The sequence below is a fragment of the Helobdella robusta genome (assembly GCF_000326865.2).
Source record: "Helobdella robusta unplaced genomic scaffold HELROscaffold_89, whole genome shotgun sequence".
NCBI classification, from domain to species: domain Eukaryota; kingdom Metazoa; phylum Annelida; class Clitellata; order Rhynchobdellida; family Glossiphoniidae; genus Helobdella; species Helobdella robusta.
Genome location: NW_008705506.1, coordinates 110,793 through 133,859, shown reverse-complemented (window position 1 = coordinate 133,859; position 23,067 = coordinate 110,793). Strand labels below are relative to the sequence as shown.

The window sequence follows — 23,067 nt, the reverse complement described above, 5'->3', positions numbered from 1 at the left end:
TCAAAACTAAATGCGGCCACAATTTATCGCAGAACAAATTATGTTGGGGGTTGATGATGAGGATGGAGTTGATTGTAACAGTGTTCATATGTAGTTAATCTAGTATTATAGTATATATATATATATATATTGTCGGAAATTTTAAAATAATAAATAACAAATTAATGAGGAGGAGGATTTTTTTTAAAGGTTGACAAAGCCCCACGTTGGGCGCCAATTGTCGGAAATTTTAATAAAATAATATGAATGAGGAGATTTTTAAAGGATGACAAAGCCCCAAGTTGGGCGCTAATTGTCGGAAAATTTATAAAATGAAAACAATTAAAACAGCTGGTGGTGTGAGGTAATCTCCTCCTCTATCTTTCTCAGGGAATTTTTGTATGGTCCGACAATAATTTTTGTGTATATTTTTATCGTGAGTTCGACCAGTCCTGTGTGGCACTGGGCTTTTTCGAATTATATGATTTTACTGAGTAACACACGAACGCGTAAAAATATTCGATAACAATTTTATTAATCGACGGAAATAAATAAAAGGAATTGAACTAATGAACTCTATAATAATGTAAATGTCAATGAACAAACTGGAATACAGGAATTAGAACTCTTCTTGTTGGGGTCTTCAACTTGGAAAATGTTTCTTGCCGTTTAATCGTAAAACCTCGACGTGTGTATCCGATGGTGATGTCGATACAACCCCAAGAAATAAATAAAAAAATGAATAACAAAAATCGGAGCCTATGGAAATTCCAAGCTGCGTGTGAAACTATACCAATGAGTATAGAATCCAGCAAAGAACCCTAGGTCCACAAATAGCACAAGAACAAAACAACGAGGCGGATTCGTTTTCACAGAACCCAAGGCCTGTTTTCACTGGGCCTGTCTGTCAGTCGGTCGGCTTTCGCACAACCCTGGCCTGTTTTCACTGGGCCGTCAAGTCTGATCGGCTTTCGCACGACCAAGGGCCTGTTTTTACTGGGCCTGTCTGTCAGTCGGTCGGCTTTCGCACAACCCTGGCCTGTTTTCACTGGGCCGTCGAGTCTGATCGGCTTTCGCACGACCAAGGGCCTGTTTTCACTGGGCCGTCGAGTCTGATCGGCTTTCGCACGACCAAGGGCCTGTTTTCACTGGGCCTGTCTGTCAGTCGGTCGGCTTTCGCACAACCCTGGCCTGTTTTCACTGGGCCGTCGAGTCTGATCGGCTTTCGCACGACCAACACAAGACAACAAGAGTCAGAACAACACTGGAAACAATTTGTGTGACTCTAGTACGCGTGCGAAACTATGCCAATGAGCATAGAGTCTCGTACCAAATCCACTTTTGAGAACTTAAGACGTTTCTGAAACTATGCCAATCACGCGTTAAGTCTCTTAGATACCAGAATAGGCACTGATTATTCGAAGCTGCCTAACTGGTGAACCCAAGGCTGACTCTTTGAGAACTTAAGACGTTTCTGAAACTGCCTAACTGGTGAACCCAAGGCTGACTCTTTGAGAACTTAAGACGTTTCTGAAACTATGCCAATGAGCATAGAATCACGCGTTAAGTCTCTTAGGGACCAGAAGAGGCACTGATTATTCGAAGCTGCCTCACTAGTCAACCCAGTCCTTCTCTCCTTTTCACACCCTTCCTTATCAAGGCAAAATTAGATTTTGTTTCGGGTGTTTTAAAATATAAAAATTTACAAGGCATGTCCAATTAATCAGAAAAAGTATTAATTAAATTTTAAAATAATTTGTAATAATTTATGACGTCATCTAAATTGCAAAACAAAGAAAATCGTCATCACCTATCGAGTAAATTAACTTGCACCATGCCCCCTATCGAGTGAATAAATTTCGCGTTGAAAATTTTGCAGTATTTTTAGTCAGTATTATTTCATAATTCTGACAATATATATATATATATATATATATATATATATACAATATATTGTGACCGAATTCTTCAATCAATCAATCAATCAATCAATCAATTAGCTTATAAAGCGCTATTTCCGCGATGTTCAACAGCGCTCCTCAATGAATTTTGAAAAAAGATGGGTTTTGAGATCCGCTCTGAACTTCGCAAGTGATGGAGAAGTAGTCAGAAAAGTAGGTAGAGAGTTCCAGAGAAAAGGACCAGAAAAAGCAAAAGCAGATTTGGCAAAAGAGTGTTTAACACGAGTTAAGAAAAAGCGAGAAGAAGAAGACGATCGTAAACCGGGGCGTTTAGGTTCAATTAATATATCTGATAAGTACTTAGGAAATAATTTAGATTGAGACTTATACATGAACGTGCAAATTTTAAAAATTATTCTATATTTTATAGGTAGCCAGTGCAAGAGAACAAGATATGGAGATATATGAGAAAAGAAAGGGGCACGAGCAACTAGACGAGCAGCAGAGTTAAAAGCTTTACTTAAAGGATAAAGTATAGAGTCAGGAAGACCATAGTAGAGCGAGTTACAATAATCAATCCTAGATAAGACTAACGAAGTAACAAGAAGGAGAAGAGTAGGATCATATTCTTGACAATATTTAATAAATTCCACCGATTTATTAGTGTTTATCAACTTATACCCGAATTTTTCAATCTGTCTTAGTAAATTTGTCTCAACAAAATTGAATCTGTTTAAAATTGAAACTTTATCTAAACAAACATTTTATTAAAATTATTGCAGTAGATCTATTTCGACGTTAAAACGTTATCGTCAGTGCATTATTTATTAATTTATTGATCAGTATTATTATAGTTTTAATATTATTAAAAACATATACAAATAAATTCGAAAAAGAAACATGAAATTGTAATGAAAAATTTTAACGACTAAAAATTTTTAATTTTTTTAAACGATAGTTGTCAAGGCGGCAAAAACAGCGTAAAACTGTGAGGCGCGAAATTGATTCAATTTATTATTATTATTATTGTTATTATTATTGTTTTATTATTATTATTGTCTTTATTATTATTATTATCATTATTATAACTATTATTATAACACGCGACTTAAGGGCGAAAAAGTTACTTATCGATAAACTCCAACACATGTTGTCGGTTACAAACGGGTTGGACACAACGCCACAATGGAAATTACAAATAATAAAGCAATACATCCCATCCCAGTTGGTATTCGAACTTTGCATTTACGATATTTCGTTGACTTGGATAGGCAACAATCTGGATCTATTGATTGCTGAATCGGTTAGAAACTGGTTGGCCCTGCCAATTAGCAGCTGCGTGTCGAAGTATCTATCACTCCCTTTTAAATTAGGAGGATTGAATATCAGATCATTAAAGAGTTACACAGAAGCGTTAAAGTCAAACTTCGATGTTACCTCAAAACGCATGCCAATGAAGAAATAAAATGTTTACATAAAGAATCTTTCAACAGTTACACCAAAATAGACAACATCCTTCCAGCCAACACTTGAAGAACTAATGGCGGGTCAACAAAAGTACGATTATCTACCATCAATTCAATGTCAAGGGATGTTAGTTAAAGCGATTAAAGATCATATTCCAGAAATCCACATAAGTCAATGGTCGAAGTTCACAAAAGGCCTACCAGAGGTTTTATTCAAATTTGTCAGGAAGGCTCTCATTCAACAACTTCAAACAAACGCCATCCTCTATCGCTGTGGCAAGATGCCAAATGCTCTGTGTCCACTATGTTAGGCTCGTCAAACTAATAAGCATGTGTTGTCAAACTGCAGTTCGATTTCGTCTTTGAAAAGATATACAACACGTCACAACAATAAACTATCGATGATTTAAAAAAAAATTCAATTATTTGCAGAAGCGGATGTATTGATCTAAGCAGATTCCAACTGCAGCAAATACCTTCCAGTATCATCTCACTTCAAATCACTTTGTCCATATATTGCCATTCGACGAGGTGATACTATCGAAATATCGGAATTAACAGTTTGCCACGAATCTAACTTCTCTAAATCTAAGGAATATAAAACATCAAAATACTTTCAAAATCGTAATAACAATAACAAGCTCAAATATTATAATAAATTCATTTGAAGTTTTCCCGCTAGGTCTGACCCTTTTCATAGAAGTTTAATTAATTCTATAGTATCGCCATCTTACGCAATTAACTATGATAGGAACACTATTTGAACATAATTTAATGCTGATTCTATTTTTCTTTGTGTCCGTTTAAAATGTATAGCGAGCGTTGTAGAATATCTATAATATATAATTTGTATTATAAGTTTTATTATTTTAATTTTATGATTACAATGTATGTTTAAAATGAAAATAAAAGGATGTTCTCATTATTATTATTACTATTCTTCTTCTTCTTCTTATTATTATTATTATCCCTATCCCTATCATCATTATTAATATTATTGAAATCATCATTATTATTATTGTTGTTGTTATTATTATTACTGCTGTTGTTGATGATGTTGTTATTATCATTATCGTTATTATCATCATTGTTAGATTGCTGGTTGATCCGATTAACGTTTTTGTTCATTCTTTGAGTTGGAGGTGTTGTCGTGATTCGTTGTTGGATGTTGATGGAAGGTTTTTCAGATTCGATAAAAATGGCTTCCGCGATTCTTAGGTTGTATTGCTGTTGATTGTTGTATACAATTTGTGTGTTGTTATCTAGAACATTCCTAGTTATTGTGGTGCTGTGGAAAGTTTCTAGGTGATTTTTGATTGCACCGTCTCTTTGGTGCACAGTAAGTCTATGAAATAGTGTTGTAGTAGTCATCCCTATATAGGAAGTTTAAAGACGCGCACAATCGTCAAGAGGACAAGAAAATTTATATATGAGATGACTACGTTTCATAAGGTAAGTGTTGTGAGGTAGGCACTCAGGCAATTATCCAGAATTAAAAGGTTAGATGTTTTGTAGTTTTTGTAAAAGATCCTTAATTTTATTCTATCGTTTTGGTTAGTTGGTTTAATATTATTATGAATTATCTTCTTCATGATCTTTTCATCAGCTTTGTAGAACGAAGACATAAAATTTCGATAATATAGTATAATGGAGTAATTATTATTATTATTGTTATTATTATTATTGTTGATGTTGTTACTGTTAATGGCATTATCGTTGTTGTTATTGTTGTTGTTGTCGGCAACGGTTTTTTTTCAGAATTTGATGAGGGGTTTCTAGCTTTTGCATCGATCGCTCACGAATGTTTGCAATAGAATTTAGAGCTAAAGGACGTCCATCTTGTGCGGCATGACTGTGATCTGTCACATTTTTAAACACTGGACCGTGTAAGCCCAGTGTCCACACCCGTCCATTGCAAATAGACCGCTTTTCACAAACCCATATACCATGAGTTTTGCTATGATTTCACTTTGAAAAAACGTAAACATGACTTTTTTGAACAAGCTTCCGCTTTTCTCGCTGGGAAACAGCACGTTGATCCATTTAACGTAAGCGATAATTCGTGGACAATAAATAATTAATTCATAAACAGGAGAATTAATAATGTACAGTGATGTAATTCAGTCGCGCGTTTGGCTGATATGCTGCCACATTAACTTTTGCTGCTGAGTTACATTAGGTACTGTCCATTGCAACCGCTCAAGAAAAATCTGTACATATTTTGTTGCTGTAATTTATTTTTGAAAAAGAAAAACGACGGGTTTCAATTAGCCAATGTTTGTTTGTACCTAAAAAATGTTTTTCCCGAATAGTTTTGTATTGTACAGCAAGTAGTCCGGGAGCCAGTTGTCCGGGGGCGAGTTGTCCAGGGGCGAGTTGTTTGGGGGCAAGTTGTCTGGAGGTTAATTGTCCGGGGACGAGTTGTCCGGTGGCGAGTTGTCCGGGGGGCGAATTGTCCGCAAACTTTAAATTTTTCTTTATCATTTAAAATTTCATCGATTTTATTGACGTAATCAATTTTGTTGAAAAATACATAAATTGAAGATTTATATGCACGGCGATTTACAATATCTTGATTATCTTTTGGTTGTTTAGCTGCGGTTTTATTTTCTTCATTTATCAATTTGCTAAAAAAAATATATATATATGTAACGGGTTCGATATTAACTGAACGCAACAACAGATATATTATTAATTCTTTATTAAAACCTAACTAAATAATTAACCGATTAACGAAAATGCAACGATACAATAACCAACTTTACTAATGTCGACTCCGGCACAAGAGCGACAGAAAAGAGAGAAAGACAGCTTAACTCATTTGTGCAGGTATTTATAGACTTGCACGGTGCTCTCTCCTAAGTAAGCGCTTGTACTTTGGTCTAGTAACCAACCCACGTGACCATACGGCGCTCTCTTCTAGGTAAGTACACGTGCTTTGTGCTAGTAAATAACCCCATGGAACAATTTCCATTACATGCCTCCAACTCCTAGGAGGATGAATTTCATCACACATACAAAAAATAAAAACTTAAACAAAACAAAAATCAATGACCGAAAATGCAATAAATATTTCTTGACTTTTATATCCTGGAGAGAAAATCGGCGACATTACGTGAACCTGGACAATAACAGAATTGTGTATCCAATATCCAACACGAGTTTTGAACTTTTTGGTGTCGATTCCGTCAGGTATGTTAATGGATCATGGTCTGTAAAAATTTTGATTTTGGATAAGCTAATCCATGATTGGAATTTTTGAAAAGCCCAAACTGAAGTTGTCTTTGTGCCTCTTTAACTTGGGCATTGTATGGTCTGACATTGGTACAGCTTCGCATCTGATGTTGTTGGTGATGTTGGCCACCACTTCTATTTTTTGATGGATCTGATCTTTCTGAGTCATGTCTGATTCTGGTCATATAATTCATTGGGGGCATGTTCCAGTAAAAATGAAGTTGCACTTGACTGCTGTGATGGAAGCTTGGCTTCAAACCGAAAGGGGACTCAACTCTGAAATCCTCCAGTCTCTGATACTTGCTGAGCCATTCCCTCAACCTGTCATTGACCAGCACATGCTTCCTTGAATATTTGAAAAAAGCCCAGAACTTTTCCAGGCCATATAACTGGCCACTTTGGTAATCGCTGGAAGTGCTCAAACAAGTCAGGTCGAAATCTTTTCTTTAAAACATAATTAAAGAACCGAAACAGACATTCCAAGCCATACCTGAACCCTTTATTGGCATCTTTAATGGCAAGTCGCCTGAACTCCTCGTACATTTTTTGGTGATTGTGGTGACGAAGAAAAAATGACAAGAACCTGAAAAGAGTGTTCATTTCTGTAAACTGTCTGATCCCAACCTTCCGACGATCCTTGAGGCAGTTGGCTCGGTAAGAATTGTACTTGTGGCAGATGAAGTTGTTGTCCTTCAGTAGCTCATGGGATGGGTGCTCCAACGTTACACACGCCACTGATAAGCTTCTTGAAACTGTGTGACTTCTTTCATTAGCTGTCGATAATGCTAAGGACGCGTGTGTTGACGAAAATCCTACGGAAACTTGTTTTGATGTTTTCGGCTTTGCAGGAGTTTTGAGGCTTTCCGGAAAATTCTCGGCATTGGGCGATCTTGGTGATAGAGTCCCACCAGAAGATTTATGATCATATCTTGAGGAGCTGATGTTGTCATTTTTTTTTATAATTTGCTATTTCATCATTAGTTTGTTCCTGATGTTGTTGCGGTTGCTTTTTTGTTGCGGTTGCTGCCTCTGCTGTTGATGTTTTTGTTGTGGTCTTTGTGTTTCTTTGTTCGTCTCGCAACGCATGACGTTACTAGTGGCCGTAAGTGTATCTCTACTTTTCATGTACAGCGCTTTACAATGTGACCAGTCTTTCCGCAAGAAAAACATGTCTGTTTGGGTGAGACTGTTTTGTTGTCATTACTCCTATACATCTGGTGTTTGTTTTCTCGATTCGATTGTATCTGACATTTATTGAAATCGAAAAAACAAACTACAAACATATTAACGCCAAATATTCGGTAGAATTCATAAAATATTGTATTTATATATATATATTTATGTAACATTTCAAAAATTCAACACTACTTTCAACATTGTTCAACTTTTTTATATTTCTTTTTAATTTATTAATTTCAGAGAAATTAGACATTTTATTGTTTTTTTTTAAATTTTTATTAAATAAATTTGCAAATAGCTATTTCGAGTTATAAATAACTCATCTTCAGTGCATTATATATAAGGTATGTAAGATATTTGATATAAAGGAACAAGTAATTATTAATTTATATAAATTATTTAATTAAAACAGAAAACCAATAAAATAAATTTAATAACTATAAACAATATAAAACGCGATTTTTAAAATTTTAACGGCAAGATTGTTTATATTATGGTTGTTAAGGTAAATATAAACGCTCAGCCTAGAAGCGCGAATTAATTTATTTAATTAACTACATATTATTAATATTATTTTGACAATATTTAAAAACGTTATTATTATTATTATTGTTAACGTTATTATTATTATTATCATCGCTGTGGTTCTTCTTGCTTCTTGTGATGATGTTCCATTTGCAAGTGATATTTGCGCTGTGGGTTGTGGCGTTGGTATCTACAGTGTTGGCACTGTTGTTGTTGTTATTGTTGATGCTGTTGTTGTTGTTGATGTTATTGTTGGTGTTGTTGATGTTGTTGTTAGGGTTGTCACTATTGATGATGTTCCAATTGCAACTGATATTTGCGCTGTGGGTTTTAGCATTGGTATCTACAGTGTTGGCACTGTTGTTGTTGTTATTGTTGATGCTGTTGTTGTTGTTGATGTTATTGTTGGTGTTGTTGATGTTGTTGTTAGGGTTGTCACTATTGATGATGTTCCAATTGCAACTGATATTTGCGCTGTGGGTTTTAGCATTGGTATCTACAGTGTTGGCACTGTTGTTGTTGTTATTGTTGATGTTGTTGATGTTATTGGTGTTGTTGATGTTGTTGTTAAAGCTGTCACTATTGGTATGATTGTTGTTTACATCATCAAAATTGTTGGTGATAACATTGTTATAATTATTGCTGTTGTCGTAATTGTTGTTGTTATAACTATTATGATTGTTGTTTTTATTTAGTAGTCTATTTGAAGGTAGAATGTTGTTAGACTGTACTTGAATGTTCACGGAGGGATTTTTGTTATGTATGAAAATTGATTCAGCTATTTTCAGGTTTGTGATGTTGTTATTGCAATAAACTATTTGCGTGTTATTTAACATTTGTCGTGTTAAAGTGATGTTATGCTGTTGTTGATAATGTTGTTTAATTGCTCCATCTTGAAGATGCATGGTCAAACGCCTTGACAAAGTGGTAGTTGTCATTCCAATATATGAAGCATTGTTGCGGTGCAAACATTCACCGACGGAGCATTTATATTCATATATTAGATAACTTTGTTGTATTTGAGTAGTTGCAGGAAGGCAATTATTTTTCATGATTAGTTGGGATGTTTTTAAATTTTGATTGTAAATTCGAAGAACAACTTTATTAATTGGATTTGACGCTACTACGTTTCTGCGTATTATTCCTTTTAAAATTCTTTCATCTTCTTTATACGCCATTGAAAAGGTATTTTTGTAGAAAAATATTATCTTATTTTTGTCATTCATTTGTTGTTGATTTGGTTTCTAATGATCCGGCTGTTGTTGTTGTTGTTATTGTTATTACTGTTTGTGGTGAGGCTTGTGATGCTGTTATTATCAAAGTTATTAGACGTGGTGGAGGGGTTGCCATTATCTTCCTGTTCATTGTTGTTTGGAACGTTGTTGGTAGTTGCATTATTTTGATGTATATTTTGTGCATTTTCATGATATTTTTTGGTTAATCTATTTATGACTTGATCAATTTGTTTCAAAGAGTAATTATTGTTCATATCATAAATAGATGTGGAATCTTTTTTCACTAACGTTCCTGTTGATGCTACAATAGATATTATTTTAAACTATGTATATAATAGTGCTATGAATCCACTAAAAATTAAACCTCATCTGCTAAAACAGTTACTTCAAATCTGCATAAAAGAAGCTCCTTTCTACACTCCTGATGGAAAAATGTATCAGCAGGTTAATGGTGTAGCCATGGGCTCCCCTCTAGGAGTGTTGTTTGCAAACTTCTACATGGGATATTTAGAAGAAACTGTTTTCCAAAAGAAACCACATCTCAAACCCGAAATGTATGTAAGATATGTTGAAAATGTTATGTTATAGTAGAAAATGAAAACAACATGATGGACCTAATTGATGAATTTAAATCCAACTCAGTTGTTTCCTTTACCCATGAAATTGAAAATAATAAACAGCTACCATTTTTGGATGTCCTGATAACCAAAAATGACATTGGTTTTCAAACGCAAGTTTATGTAAAAGACACCAATTTGGGATTTTGTCTTAATGGTAAAAGCGAGACCTCAGAACAATATAAAAATAGTGTTAAATTTTCTTTAGTTAACAGAGCGTTTCAACATTGCTCTGATTATACACTCATCAACTCAGAATTATTAAGAATAAAAAAACTTCTCGTGAACAATAATTACTCTTTGAAACAAATTGATCAAGTCATAAATAGATTAACCAAAAAATATCATGAAAATGCACAAAATATACATCAAAATAATGCAACTACCAACAACGTTCCAAACAACAATGAACAGGAAGATAATGGCAACCACGTCTAATAACTTTGATAATAACAGCATCACAAGCCTCACCCTAACCCTAACCCTAACAATAACAACAACAACAGCCGTATCATTAGAAACCAAATCAACAACAAAATGAATGACAAAAATAAGATAATATTTTACTACAAAAATACCTTTTCAATGGCGTATAAAGAAGATGAAAGAATTTTAAAAAGAATAATACGCAGAAACGTAGTAGCGTCAAATCCAATTAATAAATAGCTGTTGTTGTCATTCGCGATGTATGGAAATGATGAGCTCACACAAGAGGCACCTGTTTGGTGCCGTATTTGTTTGCCGTTGAACGTTTCTATATCGTCCGATATAAATTGTATGTCATAATCGGAAGTATGAAGAAATGAAGAAGGCAAAGGCTATATATACTCCAACAAAGGGGTAGACAGGAAGTTCATTCTGGCGTTGGTTTATTGAATCATTCAGATATTCAGGTCGACGGAGACGAAGAGGCCATTGACTTTGTGAGGGAAGTACATCATCGTCCGAAGAAGTTCGTTCGAAGTGTATCGTCTTCTGAAGAAATTTATCCGAAGCGCATCGTCATCTGAAGAGGTTTATTCGAAGCGCATCGTCTTCCGAAGAAGTTTATCCGAAACGCATCGTCATCTGAAGAAGTTTATTCGAAGCGCATCGTCATCTGAAGAAATTTATTCAAAGCGCATCATCATCCCAAAGAAGTTTGTTCAAAGTGCATCGTCGTCCGAAGAAGTTCATTCAAAGGGCATTCGAAGCGCATCGCCGTCCAAAGAAGTTTGTCCGAAGTGCATCATCTAAAAAAGTTCGATTGAAGTTCACTATCCGACGGTACATCCCATTAAGTTAATTAAACTATAGATTTTAAATAATAATAATAATAATAACAATAATAATAGTCACAACATTAATAATACTGGTAATAAGGGTAGTAAACAAAATAACAACGAAAATAATACGGAAAGATTTTTATTTATTAACATCTTAATTGTTTGATTATTAATCATTGTCAATAAAATTTATAAAGAATTAATTTGTAGTATTGTATTTGTAAAATATTAAAAATGAGTCAACGCTTGAGAGAAGCCTTGCGAGCGTGCGGAAAGACCGGTCCGTACGCCCGGCAAGAAGGGTGAAACATCTCTTTATCTCTTTTGCCCGGCCCGTATATTCCGACCCTGAGGTCGGTAGAAGATATTGTAGACCGGCGAGTCTCGGCCAAGGGAACGACCGCCTGAGTGAGGGTGTGTGGTATCCAGCGACAGATGGCGTGTGCGATTGCCACGGTGCTGATGACCGACACCGACCCTACCGTGTCGACGATCGCCGACGCAGCGAGGATAGCGGCAACGACGAGCGCGTCGACGGAAGAGGTGGTAGGGGAGAACACCGCAGCATCCTTCACGGTGTCGACGAAAACTCTACATAACCCTACATAATTGAGAACATATCTCTAAAATCTGCTTTCTATCATGGCTGCTGCAAAAAACCTTATCATTGTCTTTACATTCCTCCAGCTGATATATAATAATGTTTTGCATTCTCTCCTCCAAATCATTATTAATTTTAATACCACCACTTGTTTATTTAATAGTCTTACAAATTGTTGACACCTCTCTATTAACCTCCTGTACTTTGCTTTTCATCTCACCTGCAACTTCAGCCCAACTTTTATTGAGAGAAGCTTTTAAATTTTTAGAAATGTCAATAATTGCATTTTGCAGTGCTATAAATTTTTTCTCATTTTTATCAGATAAGGCTGAAATTTCCTTCACCATCTCATTACTTTTAACTTTTAACCTAACCAGTTCCTCCTTCATTTCCCTCTGCTTAGCATTCAACTCATTGTATACATTTAAATTCTTAACGTGAACCAGACAATCATCCCAGCTCCAGCTGAAATTTGGAATCTCACTAACTTTTCCCATCAATTCATGCCCTGTGAATGAAGTTGTAAACAACGTTGTTTTTGTAACGTGTAGGGCAGTCGGATGTGTTGTTTAAGACCTGACCAGAGTTGGAAGGTTTGGTAACTTTTCATCTTTGGTAACTTTTCATCTTCCTGTTCTGCCAAACAGTCAAGGAACGCAAGACGTTTGTCAACACCCAATTCTATTGTAAATTTTAGATGAGAATTATTTTGAAATATATTTTGTAGATTGTATATATCGGTGATTCGTACTTCTATCTTCACTTTTACTTTTGACTTTTACTTTTAACTTTTGAAATTCATTTCACTTATTTTGTATATTGTATATTTTATTATCAGTTATCTTAACATTTAATTTATTTTATTGGCAAGTTAAGTACCATTACTCAAATTTCGTATACTTTTACATTAATTTTAATTTAATTTCCTTAATCATTTTACGCTTATATCTTCCTAATTTGGTTCGTTTATTCTTCTTGATTTTACAATTTTAAATATTCAATTCATATTTAATAATTTAAACGTAGGCTCTGAAGATGACATACACTGTCGAAACGACGTCGTCAGCCGTTCGAAATGCTTGACGAGTTTAATAAAATTGAGTTACAACAATTGCGTCTTATCGAACAAACCCCAAAAAAATTAATTAATACAAAATGGGCAAGAACATTCAACCAAATTTGATATTTATATATATATATCAATAATAAATATAATTATTTTATTTCATTTATTTTAGTTAATTAATTTATATATTTTAATTCACTTCTTTCATAATAACTGACTGTTTTTAACATTATTCACAGTATTTCAATTTGGCTCCAAAGCTGGCAATTAGCTAAAACAGCGCTGTAAGCCAACCAGAATTTATGGCTGATTTAAAAAGAATATAAACAATTACGTAATGTCAAATCTTGTATTAAAAAACTGTTGTACGTCCATAGGCATTTCAATTTAATGACACATGCATCAAAGAAAGCCTCGTTTTCAAATTATATATATATATATATATATATATATATATATATATATATATATATATATATATATATATATATATATGAGTGTGTTTTTGTGATATGATGTGTGTGTGTGTGCAGGTAAAAATAAATGCAAGTAATTTATAAAATCTATAGAATTTCCCTGGGAAGTATGCCTTAAGCCTTATGCCTGAAATGAAAGCGATTTTAATGGCCACGTTGGAGAGAAAACAGATGGTTTTGACAACGTGCATGGCGGTTTTGGCTATGGAGAACGGAATGAAGATGGCAACCGCATCCCTGAGTTTGCTGAAAGTCATGGGTTTTGTTTACTGAACACATGTTTTAGAAAGAGGTTGGAACATCTCAAAACATACAAAAGTGGACCATCAGCCACGCAAATTGATTACTTTGCTGTCAAGAAACAGCACCGAAGGCTATTCAAAAAGGTCAAAGTTTTACCTGGTGAATCATGTGTCGCCCAACATAGACTTCTTGCGGCAGACCTGGTTGTCAAACTGTCAAAACATAAGTCTAAACAAATGCCTCAGAAAATCAAAACGTGGAAGCTAAAAAGCAATATTCATCGAGAAAAATTTCAACAGATTGTCGCCACACAGTTAGACCACTAATCGCAATCCAGTACAGGTTGGAGTACATACAAAACCGTTTTGATAAACGCTGCAACTACAGTTTGAAAGAAAACTGGTACAAAACGCCAGCATGAACGGGACACGTGCTGGTGTACAAAATGCAATAGCTGAAAAGAAAGCTGCATACAAGCAATGGCAAAAATCAAAGTCAAATCAAAGTCTGTTGATGACCATAAAATTTTCCGTGAGAAGAACAACTATGCAAGACGTCAAGTCAAACTGGCTCTGACAGATCAGTGCAGAGAGTGGCTCATTAAAAGCAAAGGGGAACAAATGAAATCTCTGTATCGTATAGCAAAACAAGCAAAGCGTACGAAAAAAGACATAACTGGTGCCTTGTATATCAAAAACGACAAAAATGAGATCGTTCTTGAACAAGATGAGATCAAGATACAGTGGACAGAATACTTCAACCGTCTGTTAAATGAAACTAATCCCATCAATGTTAACTTTGACGCTCCACCCATCGAAGGCCCGATTCCAGACATCACTGTAGAGGAGCTTACAGAAGCTCTGAAAGCTATGAAGGATAGAAAAGCAGCAGAGCCCTCTGGACTCACAAATAACATTATCAAAGCATCTGGTACTGCAGGTATCCAAACGTTACTACAACTTTGCCGTGAAGTGTGGAAAAATTGCTCAATGCCGACTGAATGGAAGTATAGCACGACAGTCCCGCTATACAAAGGCAAAGTTGATCCATTGAACTGTTCATCATATCGGGGTATACGTCTGTTAGAACACTCCCTGAAACTTGTCAAGAAAACCATTGAGAGAAGATAACGTCGTGCGTTACAATCGGAAATTATCAATTTGGTTTCCTAGCGGGGAATTCAACAATTGATGGAAGTGCAAGAGAAGTATCCCGCAAAGCTTCAACAACTATCACACATTTTTGTACGCCTTGAAAAAGCATTTGATTGAGTTCCCCGTGAAGCAATCAGGTAGAGTCTACGTCGACAAATCATTCCAGAATATCTTGTTCGACTTGTGATGGAAATGTATACCAATACTAAGACTATCGTCAGCACAACGGCTGGAAACACAGATGCATTTGATATTGGCGTTGGAGTTCACCAAGGCTCGATTCTCAGTCCACTGTTATTTATAACTGTGATGGAAGAAATCACAAAACCGATACGCACTGGTGACATTTGGAATCTAATATACGCTGATGGTATCGTTATAACAGCCACGTCTGAGCAGAATGCAGCACAGATGTTTGAAGACTGAAACACCAGATTCGCCGATCATGAATTCATAGTCAATATCAGCAAAACCAAAGCAATGAACACCGGTGACCCCATCCAATCCACAGCTACTGGACGATGGCCCTGTTCAGTTTGTAAAGCTTGTGTCACAAACGTTGTTAAAAAATAATTGGTACTTTATCTAAAGTGTCCAATTTTGTTTGTCCTGCTTGCATCAATCTACAACAACAAATTCGAAATAGCAATGTTTTTGAAGCCATTAAAGTAGAGAAAGTAACATCGTATTAATACCTATGGAATATTCTGGATTGTACTAGAACAGCTGAAGCTGCCGTTCGAGCACGCTTGGAATCTAATATATGCTGAGGATATTGTTATAACAGCCACGTCTGAGCAAAATGCAGCACAGATGTTTGAAGATTGGAACACCAGACTCGCCGATCATGAATTCAAAGTCAATATCAGCAAAACCAAAGCAATGAACACAGGTGAACCCATCCAATCCACAGCTATTTGGATAATGGCCCTGTTCAGTTTGTAAAGCTAGTGTCACAAAAGTTGTTCAAAAATAATTGGTACTTTATCTAAAGTGTCCAATTTTGTTTGTCCTGCTGGCATCAATCCACAACAACAAATTCGAAATAGCAATGTTTTTGAAGCCATTAAGGTAGAGAAAGTCACATCGTTTCAATATCTAGGGGATGTTCTGGATTGTACTAGAACAGCTGAAGCTGCCGTTCGAAGCCTGGAATAAATGGCATCTCCTTGCCTCTATATTGATGCGGCGTGACATCCCACTACCACTACGATCAAGACTTTATAAATCTGTGATACGTCCGGTGTTGTTATATGGTGCAGAAACATGGCCAATGACAACCAAACTGGAACATCAACTTCAACGAACCGACATGAAAATGCAACGATAGATGCAACGAATTAGTCTGAAGGACCACATCAAATCTACCGAAATCCTGCGTCGTTCTGGTTTAGATGATATAAAGGACGAATGCCGGCAACACCGTCTGCGTTGGTTTGGCCATGTCAAACGAAGTGGAAACAGTGCCATAACTTCTTTTGCAGATGTTGAAGTACCTAGCATACGTCCTAAAGGCCGACCAAAGAAATGTTTGTCGCAAACAATCGAGCATAACATGAAAGCTCTAAATTTAAATGAAATGGATAAAACTTGATGGCAAGAAAACTACGTCCTACCTCGGGAGAATTGGGTCTCTGGACGTTAAACGATGATTAATTTTAAAACGCAAACCTTTGTTCCTATAATAGCATTAATTGTTATCAGTGACTGTGTTGAGTTTACTTTCTTCTTTACTAAATGATATGGATTTTTTGTTCGGACTAATTGCTTTGGTGTTATGTTTTATTGCATCAGTGTTATGTTTTATTGCATATGTGTTATGTTTTAACGCTTTGGTGTTATGTTTTATTGTGCTAATAACACTGGTGTTGTTTTATGGTTCTAATTTTATTGGTGTCATTGATTTGCTCTTTGATAGCACTTTGGTAGATGTCTTCATAGGTTCCACTAGTGTTATTAATATATTTTATTATTGTTCTTCTTGTAGGGAGTATTGTTAAAATCTTTCGTTGTTTGTTTATTAAGAGTTGTTTTATGTCGATTAGAATGGCCAGTACGAGTACATAATGTCCACCATCTCACACTACGATCTAACTCGTTATACGCTAGATTTAAAACATCAGGTTATGCATTTATTATTTCATTAGATAATGTGTTTTTTAGATAATTCAAAAAACACAATTTAGTCGCTAGAGAGCTACTGTTACTCTGTCAAATAAATAAAATGTAGTGCTGACTTGCATCAAGTAGGTGAGCATATTAATGGGTGAAAATTGTTGTCCGTTGAGATTTGATGAATGGGTTTTTAATTGATGACAATAGCCATATGTAAAATCATTTTGCGACAAACGTTTAATTAGATTTCAAAAAAATCAGAAGACACACACAAATTTAAAATAATTAATTTTTTTGAGGCTCCATTTGTTTAACTTTTTGCATGCTCAGAAGATGCCTCTTGAACCGCAGGACTGGCAACAAACAACAACGACAATATTAGCAACATTATTAATGTTATCGATAAAGATAAAACAAAAAATTTTAAATGTTTTTAGGTGAATTTTTCTCTTACTTTTTAGCTTCGTATTTTGCTTCAAATTCAAGATAAATTATTCGAATAATAAATTCAAATAAAAATTAACAGAGATAAAATACATTAGATTTATGAGATAATAACATATTAAAATTATTCTTATGGTGTTTTTTATAACGGAAAATAATAAAATTTAATATTGTAATTTGATTCATTTAAATTTTTATCATTACATTATTTGTTAATTTTATTTGACATATTATTTACATATTTTATATAACTTTAATAAAAACACCTATCGAGTGAAATTAAATTTTAAGCTAAATTGCTACATTCATCAGAAGCTGTTTAAAATTGGCAAAAAGTTGTTTTTTGTGTGAATGCGTTCAAGCTCTTAAATTTTTAAATGCTCGCCAAGCCTTTCCAGGATACAATATTTTGAAAAAATAACTTTTTGATTTAGTTTAATACTTTAATTATTAAAAAATACTTTATTTCGTCTGAAAACAGGTTAAAGGTCTATTAAACTCTTCTTAAATTCAGAAGAAATAACACTTCACAAACATCTTATATGAATGAATGCTAAACGAAGCATCCCACACGTTCCTTTTGTCTTATTCAGATTGAACCCAGTCACCGCGAAGTAGCACCAGGTGGCATTAACCAATAGGCCATAACGCCGCCAAAGATGATAAAATTGGCTCTTTCTTTAACAGAAAGGCAGAAAAATAGTTTTATTTAAAAATTTGAAGTATACTCAAACTAAATTCTGCAATAATACTTTTAAAATTATTAGTTAGGGAACAACAGACAGACAAAACAGAAGATGCTGATCAAGATAAAGAAAAAGTTAACATAAAAATAAAAAAACGAAAAAAAATTATATTACCGAGGTTAGTTTTACGCTAAAAAATTATTTTTTTTTCTTGTTTACTTGTACACAAACAGTTATTGTAACTTAAATTGAAACAATTTTTTGGAATTGTCCAAGTTACTTTTTCATTTAATTATAAAAATTTGTTCACAATTTTACTTTGTTAACACTTATCTATTATTTTGTTTGGTGATTCCTATTATTAGATGATCTTGATTTCTCTACAACAATTTTCATCGGTGCCAATTTTTGATCTTTATAATATACAGTATCATTATTATTTTTTTTCCCAATTTTCACAGCTTGTTTAAAGCTGGCCATTGACAAATCCAAGATGGAGATTCACCCGAGAATTTTTCTTATAATGCTCGCTGTTCCTATTAATGCTATTTTTTGAATTTCAGCCAGAGCCGGTTTTCCTGGAAATTCTTTCAAAATATTATCTAGAATTTTGAGGTTACTCCTAGTGCCCACTACAAAAGGAATATATTTTAACTTTCGAATTTCACATTCCTGTATTTCAATTTGAAGATTTTTGTACTAACAGATTTTTTCTGTCTCCTTTTGCAAAATATTTTATTCGTCTGGGACTGATGTATCTATCAATAGGCATATATTTTTGGTTTTTTCTTGGAAAATAATGTCTGGTCTATTTGTTTCTATTTTTCTAACTGTTATAACTGGCTTGTTCCATAAAATTGATATAGTAACTATATTATAGTTGTTAAATGCTAGGGTTTATGCTTATAATATTCTCAGTGGATATAGCTAGCAACTCGATTGTGTCTCTTGTCTTCAGTTGATGCCAGAAATGGACATCCAGAGATACATTCTACATAGACCATCAACATTCAGTTTAAGTACTCTTTTTTGAAAGTATATCTAGTGTTTAATGTCTGATCATGTGCAGCTATTAAATAGATTTCTGTTTCCACTTCAATCCTGAACTTCTTAACTATTCGCATGTCTTTTATCAAATCTATTCCTGTTTTATTTACATTGTTAAAAAATCAATCATGTAATTGTTTATTTTTATACTTTTTTACATAATAATCTTTTAAAAGTTTTTTAAATTTTGTTTTGATTACATCTTTATCTATAAAATGACGATTTTTAATTTTATTTACTTCTTTAAAAATTGAATATTTCCTTTTACTTTCATCGCCTTTTGCAATTATTTCAATCAATCTATCTTGTCTGTTGAAAATGTACTTGCTGAGGTATGTGATTGCTTTTTTGAAAGAATTTTTAATTCCTTTTAGCCCTCTACCCCTTCACTTCTGTTGAAATACAATGGATCAACTTCAGCATTCGGATGATGTGCTCCTCCCATAGTCAGCAATTTTCTTCTTTTCCTGTCAATCTGCTGTAATTCTGATCTTCACCATTCAATGATATTTATTATTGTTATTATATTTATTTATTAGCTGATGTTTATGACTGGATTGCCAGATTGTTGATAGTCATCACTTTATTTTTTTGCATTCAGCTGTGTCGTTAAAATCAATTTCACCCCACAATAGCATTCTTTTTTGCATTGTTCTTTTATCACCTTCCTTCTGCTTTTCCCATCCCCAAATATCTGTACGTTTCTTTTGCATCTGCACCTCTGAGGTGGATATCCTGATCAATATTTATAACGCTGCTTCGCACCATAGTATCCCTTCTAACAATTGGAGTAGCACTTTTTGAGTTGGTCATCGTTAGGCATAAAGAGTTCCGTATCATCCAATCATTCATATATAGAAAATGACTTATACATTGATTATATATATATATATATATATATGTATCCCAAAAAATCGAGAAAAAAATGCTGAAGTATCGAGAAAAATTTCAACAGATTGTCGCCACATAGACCACCAATCGCATGACCATGTTTTTGCACCATATAACAACACCGGACGTATCACAGATTTATAAAGTCTTGATAGTAGTGGTAGTGGGATGTCACGCCGCATCAATATAGAGGCAAGGAAATGCCATTTATTCCAGGCTGCACGTAATAGTGCCCGAACGGCAGCTTCAACTGTTCTAGTACAATCCAGAACATTCCCTAGATATTGAAATGATGTGACTTTCTCTACCTTAATGGCTTCAAAAACAGTGCTATTTCAAATTTGTTGATGTGAATTGATGCAAGCAAGACAAACAAAATTGGACACTTTAAATAAAGTGTTTGAACAACGTTTGTGATACCACTGGTTACACTGCTGACACCTGATTGAATCGTTACCTACACCAGCTTTACAAACTGAAGAGGGCCATCGTCCAGTAGCTGTGGATTGGATGGGTTCACAAGTGTTCATTGCTTTGGTTTTGCTGATGTTGACTTTGAATCTACGATCGGCGAGTCTGGTGTTCCAATCTTCAAACATCTGTGCTGCATTCTGCTCAGACGTGGCTGTTAAAACGATATCATCAGCATATATTAGATTCCAAATGTCACCAGTGCGTGTCGATTTTGTGATTTCTTCCATCACAGTTATAAATAACAGTGGACTGAAAATCGAGCCTTGGTGAACTCCAACGCCAATGTCAAATGCATCTGTGTTTCCAACCGTTGTGCTGACGAGAGTCTTAGTATTCGTATAAATTTCCATCACAAGTCGAACAAGATATTCTGGAATGATTTGTCGACGTAGACTCCATATGATTGCTATAGTTCCATTCAGTCGGCATTGAGCAATTTCTCCAGATTTCACGGCAAAGTTGTAGTAACGTTTGGATACCTGCAGTACCAGATGCTTTGATAATGTCATTTGTGAGTCCAGAAGGCCCTGCCGCATTTCCATCCTTTATAGCTTTCAGAGCTTTTGTAAGCTCCTCTACAGTGAAGTCTGGAATCGGACCTTCAATGGGTGGAGCGTCAAAGTTAACATTGATGGGATTTGTTTCGTATAACAGACGGTTGAAGTATTTATTCTCTCCACTATAGCTTGATCTCATCTTATTCAAGAACGATCTCATTTTTGTCATTTTGATACATGAAGCACCAACTTTGTCTTTTTTCTTACGCTTTGCTTGTTTGCTATACGATACAGAGATTTCATTTGTTCATCTTTGATTTTAGTGAGCCTGTTGAAATTTTTCCCGATGAATATTGCTTTTTTGTTTCCACGTTTTGATTCTCTGAGGTATTTGTTTAGACTTATGTTTTGACAGTTCGACAACCAGGTCTGCCACAAGGAGTCTATGTTGGGCAACACAGGATTCGCCAGGTATAACTTTGACGTTTTTCAATAGCCTTCGGTGTTGTTGCTTGATAGCGAAGAAATCAATTTGCGTGGCTGATGGTCCACTTTTGTATGTTATGAGATATTCCAACTTCTTTCTAAAATATGTGTTCAGTAAACAAAACCCGTGACTTTCAGCAAACTCAAAAATGCGGTTGCCATCTACATTCCGTTCTCCATAGCCAAAACCGCCATGTACGTTTTCAAAACCATCTGTTTTCTCTCCAACGTGGCCATTGAAATCGCTTCCAATCAGTAATGTTTCAGATTTTGATATTGTTGAGATGGTATTAGAGAATGCAGCCCAGAAGTCATTTTTCATCTCTTCTGATTTGCCTGTCTGTGGTGCGTATGCAGAAAAAATAATCATTGTTTGCTTTTCTATGCAAAGCTTGATCCACATGAGACGTGAATTAATCCTTTTAATACCCAGTACTTTTTTGGCTAGCGGTTCTCTGACAAAAATTCTAACACCTTTTAAGGCTGTCTTTTGACCATTCCAGAATAGTTTACATTTTTCTTTGTCTAAGTTGACATGACAGACACCATTCGATTTCCATCGGGTTTCCTGAAGGCAGCAAATGTCAATCCTTCTACGCTTGAGCATTTTTGCGATTTACTTGCTGCGGCCAGTCAGTGATCCAACATTGAGCGTTTCAAGTCTGAATACCATAGAAGGACCATTCTGAATTTTTCTACAACATCCCGCCGCTATTGCATATATATATGAATTGACTTGAATTCACAAGTGTGCCTGTACGTGAGTATATATATATATGTTCTCTATACGGCAGATATTGTGGAAGTTGTTGAGTCATCGGGTTTGAAATGTCACCTTTACGCAGATGATATACAGCTGTATAGTTACTGTAATATCAAAGAAAGACAGGAACTAGCGGACAGAACTCAAACAGGTGTCAGAACTGTCTCAGAATGGATGCTGGCAAATGGATTGAAGCTGAATATTGACAAGACACAATACATCTGGTTGGGTACTCGTCAAAAATTAACTGGTATTCAGGAATATGTAGAGCCAGTCAAAAATCTTGATGTTTGGATAGATCCTGAATTGAAGATGAATAAACATGTGAAAAAATGTCTGCCGATGATGTTTTTACCAATTGCGCCAAATCAGACGTATAAAAAAGTACCTGACAAATGAATGCTTAATTTCATTGATGCACAGTTTCATTTGTGGAAGAATAGATTACTGCAGTTCAATCCTCTATGGTACAAGCTTGTATCTTCAAAACTGCATACAGTCTATTCTGAACATTGCAGCAAGAATAATTGCTGGTGTAACAAAATATGAATCTGTTTTATCATATATGCGAAATGAGCTTCACTGGTTGCCAGTTTGTTATAAAATCGAATTCAGAATAGCAATGTTTACAAGAGACAGTTTGATGGGGCATGGTCCTCGATACCTTCAACAGCTGATCGTGCCTGTCCCTACGGCTGCCGGGGGGCGAAAACTTAGATCCTC

The 23,067-nt window shown here is 35.0% G+C and overlaps 5 protein-coding genes across 5 annotated transcripts; 1 reads left to right on the top strand and 4 right to left on the bottom strand.

The window, feature by feature from the left end:
* Positions 1 to 311: 311 nt before the first annotated feature.
* HELRODRAFT_182608 (hypothetical protein) lies at positions 312 to 2,261 on the top strand (the record flags this gene model as incomplete). The annotated part of the gene is made up of 4 exons (XM_009032857.1): positions 312 to 336; positions 596 to 681; positions 855 to 1,231; positions 2,039 to 2,261. 4 exons carry the CDS (start codon positions 312 to 314, stop codon positions 2,259 to 2,261), a joined length of 711 nt encoding a protein of 236 aa, XP_009031105.1.
* Positions 2,262 to 4,240: 1,979 nt separating this feature from the next.
* Positions 4,241 to 8,012, bottom strand: HELRODRAFT_182607 (hypothetical protein; the record flags this gene model as incomplete). Its single annotated transcript, XM_009032855.1, has 7 exons — positions 4,241 to 4,388; positions 5,252 to 5,365; positions 5,521 to 5,573; positions 6,241 to 6,336; positions 6,646 to 7,024; positions 7,164 to 7,517; positions 7,966 to 8,012. 7 exons carry the CDS (start codon positions 8,010 to 8,012, stop codon positions 4,241 to 4,243), a joined length of 1,191 nt encoding a protein of 396 aa, XP_009031103.1.
* A 301-nt stretch (positions 8,013 to 8,313) lies between these two features.
* On the bottom strand, positions 8,314 to 10,651 carry HELRODRAFT_182606 (hypothetical protein; the record flags this gene model as incomplete). Its single annotated transcript, XM_009032853.1, has 2 exons — positions 8,314 to 8,926; positions 10,620 to 10,651. 2 exons carry the CDS (start codon positions 10,649 to 10,651, stop codon positions 8,314 to 8,316), a joined length of 645 nt encoding a protein of 214 aa, XP_009031101.1.
* Positions 10,652 to 11,640: 989 nt separating this feature from the next.
* HELRODRAFT_182605 (hypothetical protein) lies at positions 11,641 to 12,499 on the bottom strand (the record flags this gene model as incomplete). The annotated part of the gene is made up of 2 exons (XM_009032852.1): positions 11,641 to 12,002; positions 12,223 to 12,499. 2 exons carry the CDS (start codon positions 12,497 to 12,499, stop codon positions 11,641 to 11,643), a joined length of 639 nt encoding a protein of 212 aa, XP_009031100.1.
* An 8,915-nt stretch (positions 12,500 to 21,414) lies between these two features.
* Positions 21,415 to 22,197, bottom strand: HELRODRAFT_90782 (hypothetical protein; the record flags this gene model as incomplete). The annotated part of the gene is made up of 2 exons (XM_009032851.1): positions 21,415 to 21,606; positions 21,748 to 22,197. Coding segments are annotated over 2 exons (642 nt in total), but the record flags the coding sequence as incomplete, so codon positions are not given.
* Positions 22,198 to 23,067: the final 870 nt, after the last annotated feature.